The sequence below is a fragment of the Thamnophis sirtalis genome, unplaced genomic scaffold, assembly GCF_051295495.1.
Source record: "Thamnophis sirtalis isolate CommonGarterSnake01/CBP01778 unplaced genomic scaffold, rThaSir2_p1.2 scaffold_15, whole genome shotgun sequence".
NCBI lineage: Eukaryota > Metazoa > Chordata > Lepidosauria > Squamata > Natricidae > Thamnophis > Thamnophis sirtalis.
This window is the reverse complement of record NW_028261395.1, coordinates 39183714-39203115: the sequence shown is the minus strand read 5'-3', so window position 1 is coordinate 39203115 and position 19402 is coordinate 39183714. Positions and strand designations below refer to the sequence as shown.

The 19402-nt window shown below is 48.1% G+C and overlaps 1 protein-coding gene across 1 annotated transcript in view; it reads left to right on the top strand.

The window, feature by feature from the left end:
• Positions 1-16420, top strand: part of LOC106543335 (msx2-interacting protein) — a 40354-nt gene extending 23934 nt beyond the window's left edge. The window contains exons 10-21 of the mRNA XM_087702360.1: positions 986-1086; positions 5583-6906; positions 7635-7725; positions 8270-8334; positions 9432-9520; positions 10275-10407; positions 11063-11253; positions 13849-13914; positions 14002-14161; positions 14299-14478; positions 15011-15127; positions 15243-16420. Coding sequence (XP_087558486.1) covers positions 986-1086; positions 5583-6906; positions 7635-7725; positions 8270-8334; positions 9432-9520; positions 10275-10407; positions 11063-11253; positions 13849-13914; positions 14002-14161; positions 14299-14478; positions 15011-15127; positions 15243-15374 — 2649 coding nt within the window. The 3' untranslated portion in view covers positions 15375-16420. The remainder of the gene's footprint in view (positions 1-985; positions 1087-5582; positions 6907-7634; positions 7726-8269; positions 8335-9431; positions 9521-10274; positions 10408-11062; positions 11254-13848; positions 13915-14001; positions 14162-14298; positions 14479-15010; positions 15128-15242) is intronic.
• The last annotated feature ends 2982 nt before the right edge of the window (positions 16421-19402 follow it).

Genomic DNA, 19402 nt, shown 5'->3' with positions numbered 1-19402 from the left:
AGATTATTTTCTCCTAGCCATCCCACATAAAATAATCCCAACCAGAGTGATCATTATTTACAACAGTCCTACAGCTGACTTCTAATCTGCTATTGCTTTGCTCAGGTTTCCTTTCCTTCCCTCGTCCCTTCTCTCCCTTGTCCCTTCCTCCTTTCCTTCCCTTTACCTTTTCCCCCTTCCCTATATGGACTGTGTTTATGGGGCAACCTTCTTAACGGAAGATTAATCATGTACCTTGTTATTTTGCCTCAATTCTGGAATTGGTGGTCGAAGGGCTGTGTATTTCCATATGCTGCCTTTCTCTCTGCCTCCAGATTAATGGAAACCAAGGAGGTCCTTGTAGCGTCTCATCTCCATTCAGGACCTGAACCTGCCAGTGAAGCAGGGATGGTCCCGTGAGCCCCCTCGTACCTAGCAGCTCCAGCAGTTTGAACCTGCTCTGCAGCTTTCTTAGATGACAGTAGTAGGAAAGCTAGGAAGTGTCGTTGGGATGATTGTCTTCAGTGTTTGCCTTCAGCCTTTTAGCAGTTGGCCCCTGAGAGCTGACCCTTGGTTTTCTATCAATCAGAGGGTTCCTGGGCTTCTTTGGCTTTGGCACATGGAGATCATTTTCAGAAGTTGCACTGGGGGACATAGAGAGCTTGATAGCCAAACAAACACCTGCTGAGAATATTCTGCCTGTTTCAGTGGGCCACAGGATGGGGTCCCTGTGGTTACAATCAAGCAGTCCAAGATGAAACTGTGAGGCTTCCATTAACTGACAAGCTTCTATGAAAGTTAGCATCTTCCCCAGAGCAGCAGATGTTTTATTTTTCTGCTGAGGACAGTTTGGGGTGGGGCCTGTCCCCCTGAATTTGGCTTTCCCCATTATTTTCATGGTTGCATTTGGGGGAGTAAACCTGTGCGGGAATATTTTCACATTTCATGTCTGGCAATTAGCCTAAGTGGAGGAGAACGGCCTGCCTGAGTAATTCTTATCTTTCAGGTGGATTTTGCGAACCGCGAGAGCCAACTGTCATTCTATAAGTCTATGGAGAAAACGGGTCAGGACATTCGAGAATTCTACGAAATGCTTACAGAAAGAAGGTAGGTCTTTCTCTCGGCACACATTGCCTTTCTCCACATTTTGGAATTGGAAAGCAATTCTCGACTGAATAGGGGTGTATTTTTCTTCTCTGCAGTAAAGTGTCTGCTTTGCAGAATTTTTAATTTGTGTCCCGTAGCATTCTGGTTGTTGAAGTGGAAACGAATACCTAAAATAAAATATTGGTCAGTTCAGAAGAATATCTATTGACTTTAAATCCAACCTTTTCTTTCTATTTATATATACCCGTGACGACAAACCTATGGCACGTGTGCCCAAAGTGGTATGCGGAGCCATGTCACCTAGCATGTGCGGTGTCGCCCATTCCTATTCCGGGTTTCTGGTGCGCATGCGCGCACAATGATCACTTGGTGCATGCGGCAATGACGGTAACTGTAAGAGTTGGACTTCCGTTTTCCGGCAGGAGCATGTGTGCTGGCCAGCTGATTGTTGCACGCACCAGAAACAGGAAGAGTAGCTGACCAGCATGCATGCACGCGCTAGAAACCAGAAGTTCATTTTCTGGTGGGCAGCTTCTCTTCCAGGTTGTGGCCTGGATGAGCGTGTGCGTTTTCTTTTCAGCACTCAGTGCCAAACGTTTCGTCATCACTGATATATACCATTAATATCCCACTCCTGCCTAAACCGTCCCGTAGAGATGGTGATAGAGACGGGCGCATCTTGCTGGTCCCAGGGACATTGCAAAGTCCCTGGTTGATCCAAGAGAAGCCCTTTTTTCTGCTGGCTGCAAGGCAGCTATCAAAGCTGTTGAAGTCAGGAACAGCTCCGGAATGGAAGAGAAAGCATGAAAGTGTGTCGATCTCATGAGAGAATTTTTCTTCATTATTATTTGAGAGGACACCCTAAAAGATTAAATGTAAAGTTAAAACTGAAGACTGAAGAGGTTAATTGGCGAGATTAAGCCAGAATCAAGCTGATTTTTTTTTCCTTTCTTCCTTTTTATTGCTGGAATTTGGCTGGATTTTTACAAACACTTTCTACTTTTTAACTGGACTGGTTTTTTTTTCCTTGTTTTTTTTATATACTTGTATAACAATTTTTATTGTCTAAGACTTTTTTCCCTCTACTTTCTTTTCAATGCTTTACTGTATTTCTTTTTTGAATCTCATTTTCCTTTTTTTTTAGTATAAGGAAAGGAAAGGAAAGTGGAAGAAAATAACTAACACTGCCACCCAGAGGCTTGGAAACATTGTTTTCTTTTTTTAGTATGACTGTTTAGAGAAAAGTTAATACTTGGCATTACATTTCAAGGACGCGGAGCCTGTTTATTGAATGATAGTGGGATGAGCATGGATTGTTTATACAGGTGCTCTTTTGGGATGCTATCAGTGCGTGGAGTTTGGGTTGAAAGAAAACTTGGAGTTCAAAGAAGGAAGATTGCAGTGACCTTGAAAAAGAGAATTGCCAATTTTGTTTGGAACTTAACATAAGAGCCTTGGATTTTATACAGTTGCAGTGTTTTCCTTTTCCATTTTTTTTTTTACTTCCTTACTTTCTTTTTCACTTAGCTATTCTCAGCTGGTCTGAGGCCTTTTGCTGAAGAAGTCTGGCTTTTTCCTTTCCTTTTCTTAAAGAGGGAGTGCTCCTTTTCTGTTTTGTTTTATTTTTTGCCTTTTTTTGGATTTATACACAGGCATATATTTCTTTCCTTTTTTCTGCTGGATTTTGTCATTTTGCTCCACTGAATTGGATTAAGGTAAAGAAGAACCTGAAGATTTTTATTTTTATTTTATTTTATTGTGATTTACCTGTTTTTACTTTTTTCTTTTTAAACATCTGGAACCAATTGGATTAGGGCATTCAAGAGCCTGAAGATTTGTTCCTTTCTTTCTCTTTTTCCATTCCTTTTTTTAAAAATCTTATGGTCATTTGGGATTATATATTTTTTATTTTTTATAATTTTTATTTATTTACAAACATGCAAAATACACACAGACAAAAACTTAGACGTACACCACATTTACACAATACAATGCGAACAGGAGCTTCCTGTTCTAATAGTAATTACCAATCGATACTGTTCTCCTTATATTATTTCCCCTTCTAGTATATTTCATTTGCATTTCACCATTCTTAACCCTCTTATTTTACTCATCTGTCTTCTATATTCACTGATTACCTCTAGTAAATTTAAATCTCTTAGATGCATATATATGTGTTAATTCTCCTTAGCTACAGTTTTTGGGCTTTATTGGCTTCCTTCATTGATCCTTGTTTCTTTCCTCCATCCACCTACAGTTGGAAGAAAAAGTATGTGAACCCCTTGGGATTACGTGGAGTTTTGCATGAATTGGTCATAAAATGTGCTCTGAACTTCATCTAAGTCACAACAATAGAAAAACACAGTCTGCTGAACATAATACTACACAACCATTAGCATTAGATGCTGCCATGGTTTAAGTGAACATAACATGTAAACATTCACAGTGCAGGGAGGAAAAAGTATGTGAACCGTTGGACTTAATAACTGGTTGACCCTCCTTTGGCAGCAATAACCTCAACCAAACGTTTCCTGTAGTTGCAGATCAGACCTGCACAACGATCTGGAGTAATTTTGGACCACTCCTCTTCACAAAACTGTTTCAGTGTAGCAATATTCTTGGGATGTCCGGTGTGAATCGCTCTCTTAAGGTCATGCCATAGCATTTCAATCGGGTTGAAGTCAGGACTCTGACTGGGCCACTCCAGAAGGCGTATTCTGTGCTGTTGAAGCCATTGTGTGTTGAATTACTTGTATGCTTTGGGTCATTGTCCTGTTGCATCACTCATCCTCTGTGGAGCTTCAGTTGACGGACAGATGGTCGTACGTTTTCCTGAAAAATGTCTTGATAAACCTTGGAATTCATTGTCCCTTCAATGACAACAATCCGTCCAGGCCCTGAGGCAGCAAAGCAGCCCCAAACCATGATGCTCCCTCCGCCATGTTTTACAGTGGGGATGAGGTTTTGATGTTGGTGTGCTGTGCCTTTTTTTCTCCACACATAGTGTTGTGTGTTTTTCCCAAACAACTCAATTTTGGTTTCATCTGTCCACAGTATATTTTACCAGTAGTGCTGTGGAACATCCAGGTGCTCTTTTGCAAACTTCAAACCTGCTGCAATTTTTTTTTTGGACAGCAATGGCTTCCTCCGTGATGTCCTCCCATGTACTCCATTCTTGTTTAATGTTTTCCTTATTGTAGATATGTCAACAAAAATGTTAGCATGTGTCAGAGATTTCTGTAGGTCTTTAGCTGACACTCTAGGATTCTTCTTTGCCTCATGAAGCATTCTGCGCTGTGCTCTTGCAGTCATTTTTACAGGACGACCACGCCTAGGGAGAGTCCTAAACTTTCTCCATTTGTAGACAGTCTGTCTTACTGTGGACACATGAACATCAAGGCTTTTGGAGATACTTTTGTAACCCTTTCCAGCTTCATGCAAGTCAACAATTCTTGATCGTAGGTCTTCTGAGAGCTCTTTTCTGCGAGGCATGGTTCACATCAGACAGTGCTTCTTGCAACCAGTAAACCCAAAACAGGTGTGTGTTTTTAAAGGGCAGGACAGCTGTCAGCAACACATCCAATATCATCACACTGATTGGAGTCAAGGTTGGCTCACCCCTGGCTCCAGTTAGCTCTTGGAGAAGTCATTAGGCTAGGGGCTCACATACTTTTTCCTCCCTGCACTGTGAATGTTTACATGTTATATTCAATTAAAACATGGCAATATCTAATGTTTGTGTAGTATTATTTTCAGCAGACTGTGTTTTTCTATTGTTGTGACTTAGATGAAGTTCAGAGCACATTTTATGACCAATTCATGCAGAACTCCACGTAATTCCAAGGGGTTCACATGCTTTTTCTTGCAACTGTATACCATTTATCCCATATCTGGTAGTATTCTGTTTCTTCTTTTTCTTGGATTTGTTTTGTTAATTTGTCCATTTCAGCACAATCCACAACCTTTCTTATTTCATCCTCGCTTGGAATTAATTTGTTTTTCCATTTCTGAGAGAAGGCAATCCTCGCCGCCATAATTATATGTAAAATTAAATACTGGATTTCTTTTTTATATTTTGCAGTCATTATTCCTAGTAAAAAAAACTTTGGGTTCCCAATTTATTTTGACTCCTGTTATTGCCTCTAGCCAATTCTTTATCCTTTTCCAAAAAAATTTACCCTTCTCACAAGTCTACCATAAGTGGTAATATGTTCCATGTATTGATTCATATTTCCAACATTTTGGAGAGGTATTTGCTGAGATTTTAGCAGGTGCCATCTGTAAAACATGTAATTGAAAATGGTTTTGTCTATGTCTGTCTAAAAATAAAAACTTTTAATATATATATAAAAAAAGAGTGGGATGAGCTCTTCTTTAAAACCCTGCTCCCTTTTAAGCTGCCTTCACTTGAATCTATGTGAACCGTGATCAATTTGCACATGACATCCTGTGAAGTGTCAGCTAACCTTTCCCCCCTCCCCCTCTGGCTTTGGCAGGGATGAAAGGAGAGGCTCCTATGATTATGCTGCAGATCGTACCTATTACAAGGCTGTCCGGACACCGGGGACGTATCCAGAAGTCCCTCGGAGAGAATACCCGGCTCGAGGCAGGGACTTTTACGCCGATTGGGATCCTTACCAGGGAGACTATTACGACCCATGGTATTATGATGATCCCTGGAAATACCGAGACTACAGGGGAGACACTTACGAGCAAGACATCAGGGAGTACAGCTACCGACAGCGTGAGTGGTTCGAGTCTGACCGAGAGCACGAAAGGAGGCCCTTGGAAAGGAGCCAAAGCCCCGCTCACTCCCAGCTGTCGCAGAGCCCCAGCGCCTCACCCTCGCAATCAGAGCAGTTCCAGAGCGACTCCGAGAAGCCAATCTACAGTTGCTCATCTGAGCGCAGTGGAAGCTGCAGCTCCCTTTCTCCGCCCCGCTACGACAAACTGGACAAAAACCGCCTTGAGCGATACGCCAAAAACGAAAAACCCCAAAAAGAACGTGCTTTCGAACAAGAGCGGCCGGAGAAAGACAAGCGCCTGGTGAGGAAAGAGAAGCCGGAGAAGCTTGAAAAAGAGAAAACGGAGAAGCAGAAGCGCAAGGCCAAAGTGCATTCTCCCAGCTCCCCGTCTTCGGAAACCGACCCGGAAAATGAAAGGGAGCCCAGCCCCGAGAAATCAAAAGGCAGCGGCAAGCAGAGCCGGGAAAGAGCCGAGAGGGAGGGAGCTGCCAAGAACCGCCTGGATCTCATGCCGTGCGTGGTGCTGACCCAAGTCAGAAAAAAGGAAGGGAAGGTCCTCGACCAGCCTCAGCTGGAGAAATTAAGAGGGAAGCTGGAGAGTGACCCCATCAAACCTCCTTTGCCTGATCAGAAAATGCAGATTTCCCAAGTGGATCAGACCAAGTTGGAACCGCTGAAGCTCGACTCCATCAGAGCCAAAGTGCCCAAAGAGAAGGTCCTGGCCAGCCACATTGAGGTGGTGGACAAAGATGGGAAGCTGAAGCCTAAGAAGCACCTGAAGGCAGATCCATCCAGTGAAGTGGCCTATCCGGTGGATCTCGAAAAGCAGGAGGCTCGCAAAAGACGTTTCGCGGAGGCAAACCTAAAATCCGACAAGCAAAAAATGGAAATCAAAAGAATCAGTCAGGAGGAAGAGGAAGGCCAGGTTGTTTTGAAAAAGCAGATGGATGTGGCTGAAACCGAAAGGAAGCCCCCGAGAAAAGAGGCCATTAAAAGAGAAACTAGGAAAATCAAGCTGGAAAGATTTACTACCGTGGCCAGTCCCAAAGATACTACAGACCCCGCCAGCCTTTCGGTAGGCCTTGCTTCACCTTCTGAGCCCCTTGTGAGCTGTGTGGCCTGCCAGCGGCTAGCTTAGCTGGCAGCAGATTCGGACAGTGAAGAGGTTGGGGTGGAACATGGGCCCATCCTGCAGTCTGGGGAAGACTCTGATGGTCAGCTGCCTTCAGCTGTCTTCAGAATCAGACATCAGTAGTCAGAAAAACAACTGGAGCCTGTTCCCAGTGTGTGCCTGCAGAGTTGCCAGACAAAAGGAACAGCTAAAGAACAGCTGTTGACTTGGGAGGAAGGCCACAGGTGGACGATGAATGGCCCCTCCCAGAGGAAATGAAAATGGAGCAAAAGGGGAGTGGAGTTTGTAGGAGACCATTAGTTCACTTAATTGGTTTGTGACTCTCCAAGACTCCTTGCCAAGTTCTGCAGATATCGACCTGGCAGCTCTCCAAGCCAGATAAGGTCTGTGACCGTAAATCCTCCCTTGAAAGAGTTTGCTGGATGTGAATGATCAGAATCTACAGCAAATTACTAAAAGGGTTTTTTGTCGGGACAAGGAGTTTGCTTCAGGCTCTCAGGAAGCCTGGGTCAGAACATGAGTGTGTTTCCCGCTCTCCCCTGCCCCTAACTCCTTGGGTGGGTGGGGGCAGAGGCTTCAGAAGGGAGCCGGACCTCTTCAGATCTAAGGAGAAGCTGTTCTCATATCTCTGCTGCGGGGTCAGTAACAGAGGTCTCTCTCCCCCCGAACAGATGATCCGGATGAGCACAGGGCACATGGAAGGGACCCTCCAGCTCCTTTACCTGCTCCTGACTGACTGTTACATATACCTCATCCGAAAAGGTAACTCCCTGTGGAAGTGCTATCGGTTACTGCCTGCCTCTGAGCAATGCCTTGAGCCTTGCTTAGTGGCGAAACCCTCAGTGGTGGGATTCAATTTTTTTTACTACCCTTTCAGTGGGCGTGGCTTGGGGCCTGTGGCTTTGTAGGCGTGGCAGCGGAAGGATACTGTAAAATCCCCATTCCCTCCCAACTCCAGGGGAAGGATACTGCAAAATCTCCATTCTCTCCCAACTCCAGGGGAAGGATACTGCAAAATCTCCATTCTCTCCCAACTCCACGGGAAGGATACTGCAAAATCCCCATCCCTCCCGACTCCAGGGGAAGGATACTGCAAAATCCCCATTCCCTCCCGACTCCAGGGGAAGGATACTGCAAAATCTCCATTCTCTCCTGACTCCAGGGGGAGGATACTGCAAAATCCCCACTCCAGGGGAAGAATACTGCAAAATCCCCATTCCCTCCTGATCAGCTGGTCCCGATAAATACTCTTGGTGCAAGCACTGGCTGTGTGGATGACTCTGCGCCCTGTTTCTCTCATCCCCAGGAGCTGCCGAGAAGCCTTACATGGTGGAGGAGGCTGTGTCCTATAATGAGCTGGACTACATCTCTGTAAGTTGCTGAGGGTTGCTTGGGGCTCTGCCTCTTCCCGGGACAAGACCAGTAGACGGAGGGAGGGGCCGTCTCGCCCCAACCTTGCAGGGGCTGAGAGTTCCCCTCCCGGAGGCCAAGGGGTTAAGGGTTCCTTCCAAATGGGCTTTTGCTTAAAATGGAAGGAAAACTAAAAAGAAAATAAGATTAAAGGTTCAGATGCGGGTAAGAGATGATGGATAAGAGAAAGTAGAGTGAAAGAATATATGAATATATTTCAATTAATGTGTATTAATATTAGAATTAGATGGGTTAGACGATTTGGTTAGCGGTGTGATAGATTTCAGGATAATATCATAAATACCATATTTTTCGGAGTATAAGATGCCCCTTTTCCCCTAAAAAAGGAGGGTGAAAATCTGGGTGCGTCTTATATATTGAATGCAGCATTTTTGGCCTCTCGAGACCCCACCTCCTTTGCCCAAATGGATGCACTGAGGGTTTGGGAAGCCTGCAAAGTGCTCCTGAGGACTGGGGAGGGCAAAAATGAGGTGAAAACTGACTCGTTTTTCACAAAAACTGAGGCGTGCAGAGGGTTTGGGAGGCCTGTAGAATGCTACTGGGGAGAGCAAAACGAATGAAAATGGGCCCGTTTTTCACAAAAACATTAAACATGTACTAATAGAATAATATGGGTTGAAGAACTGGAAAGAACATGAATAGAAGTATTCTAAATGTATAAATGATAAAATGTATAGGGAGATATTGAAGAATGAAAGATGAAATTTTGATTGAATTAAGGGTACATGAATAACAAAAGAGGTGAAAAACACGTCTTTGAATATTATAGGGATATGAAAGGGAGGGAAAAGTTAGTAGGGATAAAAATAGAGGGGAAAAATAGCAAAAGATAGAAAGAAGGTTAAGAAAGGAAGGGTGATAATAAAAATGTATAAGTAATATGAAATAATGGAAATGAAATGTAATATTTATGAGTAATAAGATTAAGTTTATATGTATTGGAATGTAGAATACCCAGATAACACACCATTCACGCATTAATATGTATAACGAATATAAAAAATTAAAATTTGAATGGGCCTTTGTTTTCCCGGCAGGTGGGTCTGGATCAGCAAACAGTGACTTTGGTCTGCACCAACCGCCAGAAGCAGTTCCTGCTGGAAACGGCAGACGCTACCCTAACTGAGTAAGGGCTAGGGCAGGCCGCGTATCTCCCCTCCCCCTTAATGTGGTCACCTTGTCTCTCTTTCAGTAAATCCTGTTGTTCTGAACTAGGCTTTCTAAGATCACGAACCCAACTCCTCATCCTGATAAAACCTCTTTTATTTAGTTTAAAGGGAATTCCTCTCCAGCAAAGTCCCGGCCAACAGTCTTTAAAGAGATTTTACAACTACAGACCTTTTATCAGGCTTGGAGAGCTGCCAGGCCAATGTCTTCCAAACGCCACGCTGTAGCAGCAATTACTTGGCAAGAAGCCAGGAATAGATCTTCACCCTAATGAATTGAACTAAATGTCTCCTGCAAAGTTCCCTTCCCCTTTCGCTCCTCTTTTATTCCCGATTGGAGTGGCCATTCACCATCCACTTGTGCCTTTACTGTCGAGTCAGCCCTTCTTCCTTAGCTGTTCCCTTCTCCTGGCAGCTCTGCACATGCGAACATTGGGAACAGGCTCCAGCTGTTCTTTTGCCTCACTGATCTCTGACTCTGAAGGCACTTGTTAACTGCCAGACGGCTCTGGCCCCCTCTCTGCCTCCCACACAGGACCCTCATCAGAGCCTTCCCCAGACTCCAGGACTGGCCCATGTTCCTCCCCAACCTCCTCATTGTCTGAGTCTGCCACCAGCTTTGTTGGCCACTGGTGGGCCAAGGCACCTGTGTTCAATCCAGCCCCCCTCCTTCGGTGGTCGGGCACAGGGCCCCTAATTCCCCTCTCCCTGCAGATTCTTCCTGACCTCTCTGAGGTCCGCCATGATCAAAGGCTGCCGCGAGCCGCCATACCCCAGCATCCTGACCGACGCCACCATGGAGAAACTGGCGCTGGCCAAATTTGTGGCTCAGGAATCCAAGCAGGAGGTGCGTATTCCTCCTGCCCTTCCTCCAGAGGTGGTATTCAGCAGGTTCTGACCAGTTCTGGAGAACCAGTAGCAGGAATTTTGAGTAGTTTGGAGAACCGGCAAATACCACCTGTGATTGGCTCTGCCCCCATCTATTCTCTGCCTCCCGAGTCCCAGCTGATCTGGAGGAAGTGGGGATTTTGCAGAATCCTTTCCCTGGAGTGGGGAGGGAATGGAGGTTTTACAGTATCATTCCCCTGGAATGGGGAGGGAATGGGGATTTTGCAGAATCCTTCCCCTGGTGTGGGGAGGGAATGTGGATTTCGCAGTATCCTTGCCCTGGAATGGGGAGGGAATGGGGATTTTGCAGAATCCTTCCCCAGGAGTGGGGAGGGAATGGAGATTTTGCAGAATCCTTCCCCTGCCATTGCCCACCAGGCCACGCCCACAGAACTGATAGTAAAAAAAATTGAATCCCACCACTTCCTTCTTCCCTTCCAAGCGCAGAAGAGTTCCACATGCTATAGCCACCCAAGGCAGCCTTCCCTCTGAAAGATGCACCAGCCCTGTCTCCATTTGGGAAGTGTGGGGGGGGGGAGCCAAGCCAGGGATTTGGGGCAGGGGCTCCTTTGGTGGCTCAGAGCCTGGCTAAGCGGCTGACTTGCCTTTGGTAGATCTCGGAAGTGGTGGTCCACTTCTATGGCCTTGTTCACTGGGAAGACCCCACGGATGAGAATCCCGGCCCACCTTTGTCTCACTACCTGTCCACCGAAAACTGCATCGTCAAGGAAGGTGTGCTAAATTACAAAGCAGGAACCAATTACCTGGGCAAGGAAGTCTGGAAGCCCTGCTTTGTTGTGCTCAGGTGAGGAGGAGATGGACGGGGCCGGAAGGAAGGTTGGCTTACACTCGGGTTCCTTTTTTTAAAAAATTGTTATTGTGAATTGTTATTGAAGACATTCTTAACAAAGTAAAAACCGTAAGAGCAAGTATAATAAATTGTTGTTGTTAGTTGCAAAGTCGTGTCTGACCCATCGCAACCCCATGGACAACATTCCTCCAGGCCTTCCTGTCCTCTACCATCCTCTGAAGTCCATTGAAGCTCACACCGGCTGCTTGAGTGTCTCCATCCAGCCACCTCCTTCTCTGCCGTCCCCTTCGTCTTTTGCCCTCAGTCTTTCCCAGCATGAGGCTCTTCTCCAGGGAGTCCTTCTTCCTTCTCATTAGATGGCCAAAGTATTTGAGTTTCCTCTTCAGGATTTGGCCTTCTAAAGAGCAGTCAGGGTTGATCTCCTCTAGGACTGACCGGTTGGATGGCCTTGCAGTCCAAGGGACTCAATGCAGGAGTCTCCTCCAGGACCAGAGTTCAAAGGCCTCCATTCTTTGGCGCTTGGCCTTTCTTATGGTCCAACCTTCACAGCCATCCATTGCAACTGGGAAAACCACAGCCTTGACTAGATGGACTTTTGTTGGCAGGGTGATGTTTCTGCTTTCTAGTAGGCTGTCTAGATTTGCCATCGCTTTCCTCCCCAGGAGCAAGCGTCTTTTAATTTCATGGCTGCAGTCCCCATCTGCGGTGATACAATAAATAGAAATGTCAACTAACAAAGAAGAAATAGAAAAGATAAGCCTGCCTCGGAGTTTTGTTTTCTGTGGATATGTTACTTGGAACTCTGACAGCCACGTTAATACCATAATGAGCCTCATTGCAATTATCTGGTCCCTTCTCAGTTTATAGAATTTGATCACTTGATTCAAAGATTGCAGAAGTTCATCCTTGAAATGTTTATAGAAAGAGACTAGTAAACTAGCAAAGCTTTCCTGATTTTGACCCTTTTTATAGCTTTACCAAAGGGTTAGTGGCACAGTGGCTCAGTAGCTAAGACACTGAGCTTGTTGATCAGAAAGGTCAGCAGTTTGGCGGTTCGAAACCATAACGGAGTGAGCTCCTGTTACTTGTCTCAGTTTCTGCCAACCTAGCAGTTCAAAAGCATGTAAAAAATGCAAGTAGAAAAATAGAGACCACTTTAGTGGGAAGGGAACAGAGTTCCGTGCGCCTTCAGTGTTGAGTCATGCCAGCCACATGACCATGGAGATGTCTTCGGACAGCGCTGGCTATTTGGCTTTGAGACGGAGGTGAGCACTGCCCCCTAGAGTCGGGAATGACTAGCACATATGTGTGAGGGAAACCTTTACCATTATAGCTTTACCAACGTATTCAGAGAGATCTGTTCATTAAGCGTTTCTGGTTTTCTGTGATCGTTGGTAAATTTTGCTTCCTTACAGTAAGTATTCATCAGCTTTTTTTGCCAAAGTGATTGTTATATAATTTAGAGTAACATTGCTGAAATGTTTTTTTTCCATCTTGATCAGAGGTCACGGTATTTCCATCAAGTGGTTTTAACATCTTTAAAGTCAGCAAATTTTACCTTCATTTCTCTTACTAACATCAAAGACAACTGCTCTTTTGAGAATTTAATATGTAGTGAAATGATCTTTTTGGAGAGTTTCTCTACCACTTTATAAAAACCCCAGTTAAGGCCACACCTGGAATACTGCAACCAGTTTTGGTCACCATACTACAAAAAAGATGTTGAGACCTTGGAAAAAGTGCAGAGAAGAGCAACTAAAATGATCAAAGGCCTGGAGACTAAAACATACAAAAAACGGCTGCAGGGTTTGGGTCCGACCAATCTAAAGAAAAGAAGAATTAGGGGTGACATGATAGCAGTATTCTAGTGTTTGAGGGGCTGCTACAAAGAAGATGGGCTTCAAATTATTCTCCAAAGCACCAAAAGGCAGGACAAGAAACAACGGATAGAAACTGATCAAGGAGAGAAGCAGCTTGGAATTAAGGAGAAACTTCCAAACAGTGAGGATAATTAACCAGTGGAACAGCTGGCCACCAGAAATCATGGACACTCCATCATTGGAGGTTTTTAAGAAGAAACTAGATAGCTACTTATCTGACATAGTATAGGTTCTCCTGCTTGTGCAGGGGGCTGGACTAGAAGACCTCCAAGGTCCCTTCTAGATTCGATTCTGTTCTACTCTATCACCTCCAGTATGTCTTCTCTTGTGTGTTTTTGAGTTTGAAGTTCTACTTTGTGAAAAGTCTCCTTGTAAAAGTTGTAGTTGAATCCCAAACCATCCTTACATCTGTACCTTTGTCACGTAATATTTCTGGAGTGATAGCCTTTTCTGTCAGTTGCTCTAACGAACGACTTCTTTCGCCTTGGTTTGCAGCTTTTCTGATGGTCATCATCTTTTAAACGTGTAACCCCAGAGTTACTTTGCCCTGGACTCTGGTTCTTGGTGACAGCATAAGGGGCCCCATCCCGTCCTCTCAAGAGAAGAGAGGGAGCATTTAATTTGCATAATGGTATGCTAATTAAAGGTTCCCCAGGTTTGAACTGGGAGGGGCCTTTTCCCAGCAGCTGTTTCTGTCTTCCCTCTGCAGTAACGGCATCTTGTACCAGTACCCAGACCGGACGGATGTCACTCCACTGCTGTCTGTGAATATGAGGTGAGTCCCAGATGAGGCAGCCTCCCAGCCCCCCCCCCCAACCTCTGGCCCCTCCGTCTCATTTGCCGCGAACTCTCTCCCTTGCAGGGGGGAGCAGTGTGGCGGTTGCCGAAGGTCGAACGCGACAGATCAGCCCCACTCCTTCCAGGTCATTTTGACCGAGCGCCCTTCCCTGGAGCTGAGCGCAGAAAACGAAGAGGAGATGGCCGACTGGATGCAGTACTTATGCCAGGCAGTCTCCCAAGGGGTAAGGTCATCCTTGGGATTGGGGCCACGGGGAGAGGTGATGTCCCTGGGGCTCCTGGGCTGCCCGGTGACTGGACGGGAGCAGGGCCCTCTCGCCCTCAGGAGTCCAAAGGTGGTTTGGCTCTCCTTCCCACCCAGGTCATCCCACAGGGCATGGCTCCTGCACCCTGCGTCCCCTGCTGCCTGGTGGTGACGGAGCAGAAACTGTTCACCTGCCACGAGGACTGCCAGACCAGCTTCTTCCGCTCATTGGCCACTGCTGAGCTGACGGACGTGGCTTCTGTCTCCACAGAGCCCGGTCGGGAATATTGCCTCCTGGTAAGTTTTCAAGAGGAGGAGGAGGAAACATATTCCTTCTGCTCTTGGGGTGTTCTGACCAAGGCTTCCCAAGAGCATGAAGTGAACTCCTGGTCCCCCCCCCCAAAAAAAACCCTTTTATTAATTTCCTGTGAATTCTGCTCATTCACACCCAGCAAAGTCTTTCAAGGAAGGATTTACAGTCACAAACCTTATTGGATTTGGAGAGCTGCCAAGCTGATATATGCAGAACTTGGCCAGGAATCTCGTAGAGTCGGGAACCAATTAAGCAAACTAATGATTTCCTGCAAACTCCACTCTCCTTTTGCTCCTCTTTTATTTCCTCTGGGAGGAGCCATTCACTCCTCCAGGACTGGCCCATCTTCCTCCCCAACCTCCTCACCGTGAATCTGCTGACACTGGCGGGCCACAACACTTGGGAATTTGCCAGACCTGGGGCTCATCTGCTGCAGCTTGTTAAGTGAAGTTCTTGGCCCTCCTGCGTCAGGAAGCCCCAGGGTCTCACGTACCTTTCCTCTCCTTACCCCTTTAGGAGTTTGCCCAGGAGCAGAAGCAGTACGTGCCCCCGTGGATCCTCTATTTCAGCTGCCCTGCCGAACTGGAGCGGTTCCTGGTGGCGCTGGACGCTGTGTGGAAGAGCACCTACCAGGTTGGCTGGTCATGCGGTGGGCGGCCTTGGTTCTGTACACGGGGGACCCCCAGGAGGCTGGTGGCCGGCCCCATCTTCCCCCTCACGGCTCCTTTTGCCCCCGCTGTGTCTGCAGGCGGACCTTCTGCACAAGCCCCTCGAGGACAGCTCCATCCGGAAGAAATGCGAGGATGCATTGAGCTTGATCCACAGCACGTGGCAGCGCAGCGACAGCCTATGTCGCGGCCGGGCTTCCCGGGACCCCTGATAGCCTCCCAGGAGGCGAAGAACAGCCTGATCCCACCAGGCGGACGCACGGACGGGCGCACGAGGGAGGGGAGGACCTGAGGCAGGAGGGGTGCGGGCCTTGCTTGCTTTGGACACTCCACGAGCCCAGCTCCAAGCCCAGGAGGGGGGTCTGTTTGCTACCGCTGCTATTGACTCCGTCTCTCACATCGGTTGGGCTGACGGGTTACACAACGCGTTTGTGCCAAGGGTGGGCTGTCCGCGGCACATCTCAGTAGGGATTCTGGGTAGAAGAGGGAGCAGGAAGCAGGATTTTTGGGGCCACTCCAGGGTAGGACGGGGTCCAGGAGATGGGAGGGATAGCCGTGAAGAATGGTGAGCTTAGGGTTCCAGTGGGGAGGGGCTTCTGCACAAGGTGGCACCATTAGGCTGGCAGCTGTCCGTCTTTTAGATGCCAGAGCCCAGACTGCATCATCCTCCCCCCGCATGTGTTACTTTTGTCCAAGGCTGGCAGCCAGTCTTGGGCCACTTCCTGGTCCCGGTTTGCCCTTTGCAGCTTCTATGCTACTGTCATGGCCGCCTTCCTTGCCCATCCCACCCCTACTGAGCTAGGAAGGAGCCACCGGGGCTCCCCTCCGCCTCTCGTCTCACCCTGCTCCCTGGTAGCAGAGCCTTTGGTGGGGGGAATTGGGCAACAGGCCTGGGGGGGGGGGCAGTGTCTCCCATCCCTTGAAGCTGAAGGTCCTTCTGCTAGGGGAATGTGGGGGGGGGCAACAGCTCACAGGACTCTGCACACAGATTGCCCGCCCAACCTTTTGGGGTCTGGGTTCAAATTGCAGTTCAATCTTTCCAACAGTCAGACTAGGAGTAATTGCAGTTGCCTTGGGTTTTTTTAAAAAAAAATCTTATTTTTAGACTCTTTAATTTTAATGAATGAAACGAGAGACCTGCTAATGTACTGTATATGTTTCCCGCAGGGGCCTCTTCCAAGGAGAGGCCCCTGTGGCACTGTGGGTCCGGATACCCGTGGGCCGGCCCTTCTAATAAAGGCAACTTGGCGATACAGAACACTGCTTGCAACCATTCCTGGGGTTGGGTCGTCTCCAGCAAGAGCAGGGGAGGCCACACTGGCCAAAGTCTGGCCATCAACGGTGTCTCCTGCAGGAAGGAAAAGGGCATTGGTCTTCTCCCCCTCCTCCCCCGGGATTTATGGATCGCTCATTGGAAGCATCTTTTTTTTCCCCTCACCTTGTTGGTCGGGCAAAGTTTAGTTGGCAAAATTAGCCGTGTTTTGTTTTAAAGCCACAGGAAACGGCTGAGGCGGCAGGTCCAAGGGCCCAAGTTCAGAGATGCGAGAAGGTGGGGCTGAGAATAATTGCTGTCCCGAACCAGATGACCCTGGACCTCCTCTGGGACTCCCCACCTTGCCCCACCTGGCCTGGCACTGCAAGATTGAGGCAAAGAATCGGCTACGGGCGCACCCCCCGTTTCTGTTGTAAAAATAATAGTAATAATAAAGGCTCCATTTCACAAATGAGAGAGAGAGAGAGCAGCCCTTGTGTGGACTGTGCACTGCCAGCCACTCTGGATCCTCATACACCAAAAGGGGGCCAGCATAAGTAGCCAAGGGATGGGTGGTGGTGGGATTTAACAACCGGTTCTCTGCCCTAATGCAGTGATCCCCAACCCCCGGTCCGCGGACCGGTGCCGGGCCGTGGAGTACCTGGCACCGGGCCGCGAAGCGGCCGGGGGCCATGATCATTGCAGCGGCCGGGAGCCATAGTTTCTTTCTGTATGCAAATTAGGGCTAACTGGCACAAGGGGTGTTACTGGACCGCTGGTGGCACTCTGACGTCACCAGCGGCCCACCGCCCCCCTGTGTCCAGCGCCGCCCTTCTCATTCCTTTTCAGCGCTTCAGCGCTGGCCGATTCCTGAAAAAAACCTAAGAGCGCCTGCGCAGCTACGTAGGGCTAGCGTAGACAGCGCTAGTAGCGTAGCCTTGCGTAGGCGCAGTTTGTGCTACGCTATCTACGCTAGCCATACTGAACTGCGCCTGCGCAAGGCTACGCTACTAGCGCTGGTCATCGACGTATTCCACCGAAACCGCGAACAACGCCCCCCCACCCCTGCGCGCGCTCAGTGGGCCACGGTAAAATTATCAAAGGCTGACTGGTCCGCGGCGATAAAAAGGTTGGGGACCACTGCCCTAATGGGTAGGCGGGGTCAGCAGTCAGGTGACTGGAAGGGCATGGCCAACTCGCGTCAATGGGCACTTCGTCGAGCTGTTACAATGTAATAAGGGTTAACCGAAGAGGCGGTTTCTGTAAGCAGGGCAACAAAGATTAGGCTGGAAACAACACCAGAATATTTCCTTCCTGCCTTCCTTACAGGATTAGCCCTGTAAAGTGGGGGGGAGGAATAATAGATTTCTTCCAACAACAGGTTCTCTGAACTGCTTAGAAAATTAACAGTCAGTTCTCCCAAATAGGTTTAAACTGGCCTGAATCCCTTCATTTGGGGGGGGGGGTGAGAGAGGGTGAACCCATCAGAGACAGAGCTTCCTGCTTCGTGTGCCGATTGCTCATGCTGGGCCAGCCCAGGGGTGGCTTCCTACCAGTTCTATCAAACTGGTAATAATTTGGTGGCCTAGGTTGTTGGAACCAGCAGAGACCCAGGCCTGCCACACACTCCGTCCTGGTTCTCATTCTTACGGCGCTGCCATCTTATTTTTTGCTTCTGCGCATGAGCAGAGCAATTTTTATTGCATTAAGGGTGAAGCACACACAGACACATTGAACTGGCGGTAATGCCGGCAGAACTCATCCCTGGGCCAGCCCCTCAGCAGGGCAGAGTCGCCTTCTGGGGGTGATCCTGGCCGGAGGGACGGCTCTTCTGGTTGAGATAGGGGGGAGGCACTGAGGAAGGATGGATTTGGGAGCTTGCCCAGGGAAATGGAAGAGCCTGCACTCTGGCAGTGGCTCCGATGCTGCAGTGGAGGGAGGCCCGGCCCCACGTGACTCCCCCTGGCAGAAGGGCTTGGCCTGGCCTGAAGCCAGCGGTGGGCACCTCTCCAGTCCTCCAGGTGAGGAAGGAAGCCAAACGGAGCAGTGCTTGCTCTCCAAGGCGTCTCTTTAAGGGGCGTTTCACGAATACTGGGACAGAAGGCGGCTGTGGACCTTTGGACTGAGGGTGCGAGTGTCCCGGCCTTTAGCGCTTTGTGGTCTTCAGAGCAATGGACTCCCGCGTGCGCACACACCTTTGATTGCCTGCTTAATACATCTGGAGGGACACGGTGACTCAGGGACTAAGATGCTGACCTTGTCGATCAAAAAGGTCAGCAGTTCAGCATTCAAATCCCTAGCACCACGTAACGGAGGGAGCTCCCGTTACTTGTCCCAGCTTCTGCCAACCTAGCTGTTCAAAAACACGTAAAAACGCAAGTAGAAAAAATAGGGACCACCCTTGTTGGGAAGGCCACAGCGTTCTGTGCGCCTTCGGCGTTGAGTCATGCCGGCCACGTGACCACGGAGACGTCTTCGGACAGTGCTGGCTCTTCGGTTTTGAAACAGATGAGCACCGCCCCCTAGAGTCAGGAACAACTGGCACTTATGTGTGAGGAGGGGAACCTTTACTTTCACCTTAAATTACATAGGAAGGGTCTGGACTGATTTCTCTTGTTGGGTCCTTGGGCAAATTCTAGTGCCCTTGACGTTTGACTGAGTAGGTCCTTGAAGGGGGGAAAGGGAGGGTGGGGGGCTCCTCGGATTGAATGGCCAGTCTGGAAGCTTTATTGCGGCCTGGGAGGCCCCGGTTGCAGCCAAGGAAAGACATCCAGGCAGTCTATCAAAGGATGGGATGTTGGGGAGAAGGATGCCAAAGGTCGATCCTAGGTAGAGGAACATATAGGGTTTCCAAGTTGGGTGTCTTTTTGAGTCCCAAGCTTGGTTGAGTTCCCAGATGCTATGTGGTGAGTTTCTGTAGACGGCTAATCCCATCTTTGTTATGCAGAGTAAACTAGCTCAGGGCCCCTAATGGCCCATTGACAAAGG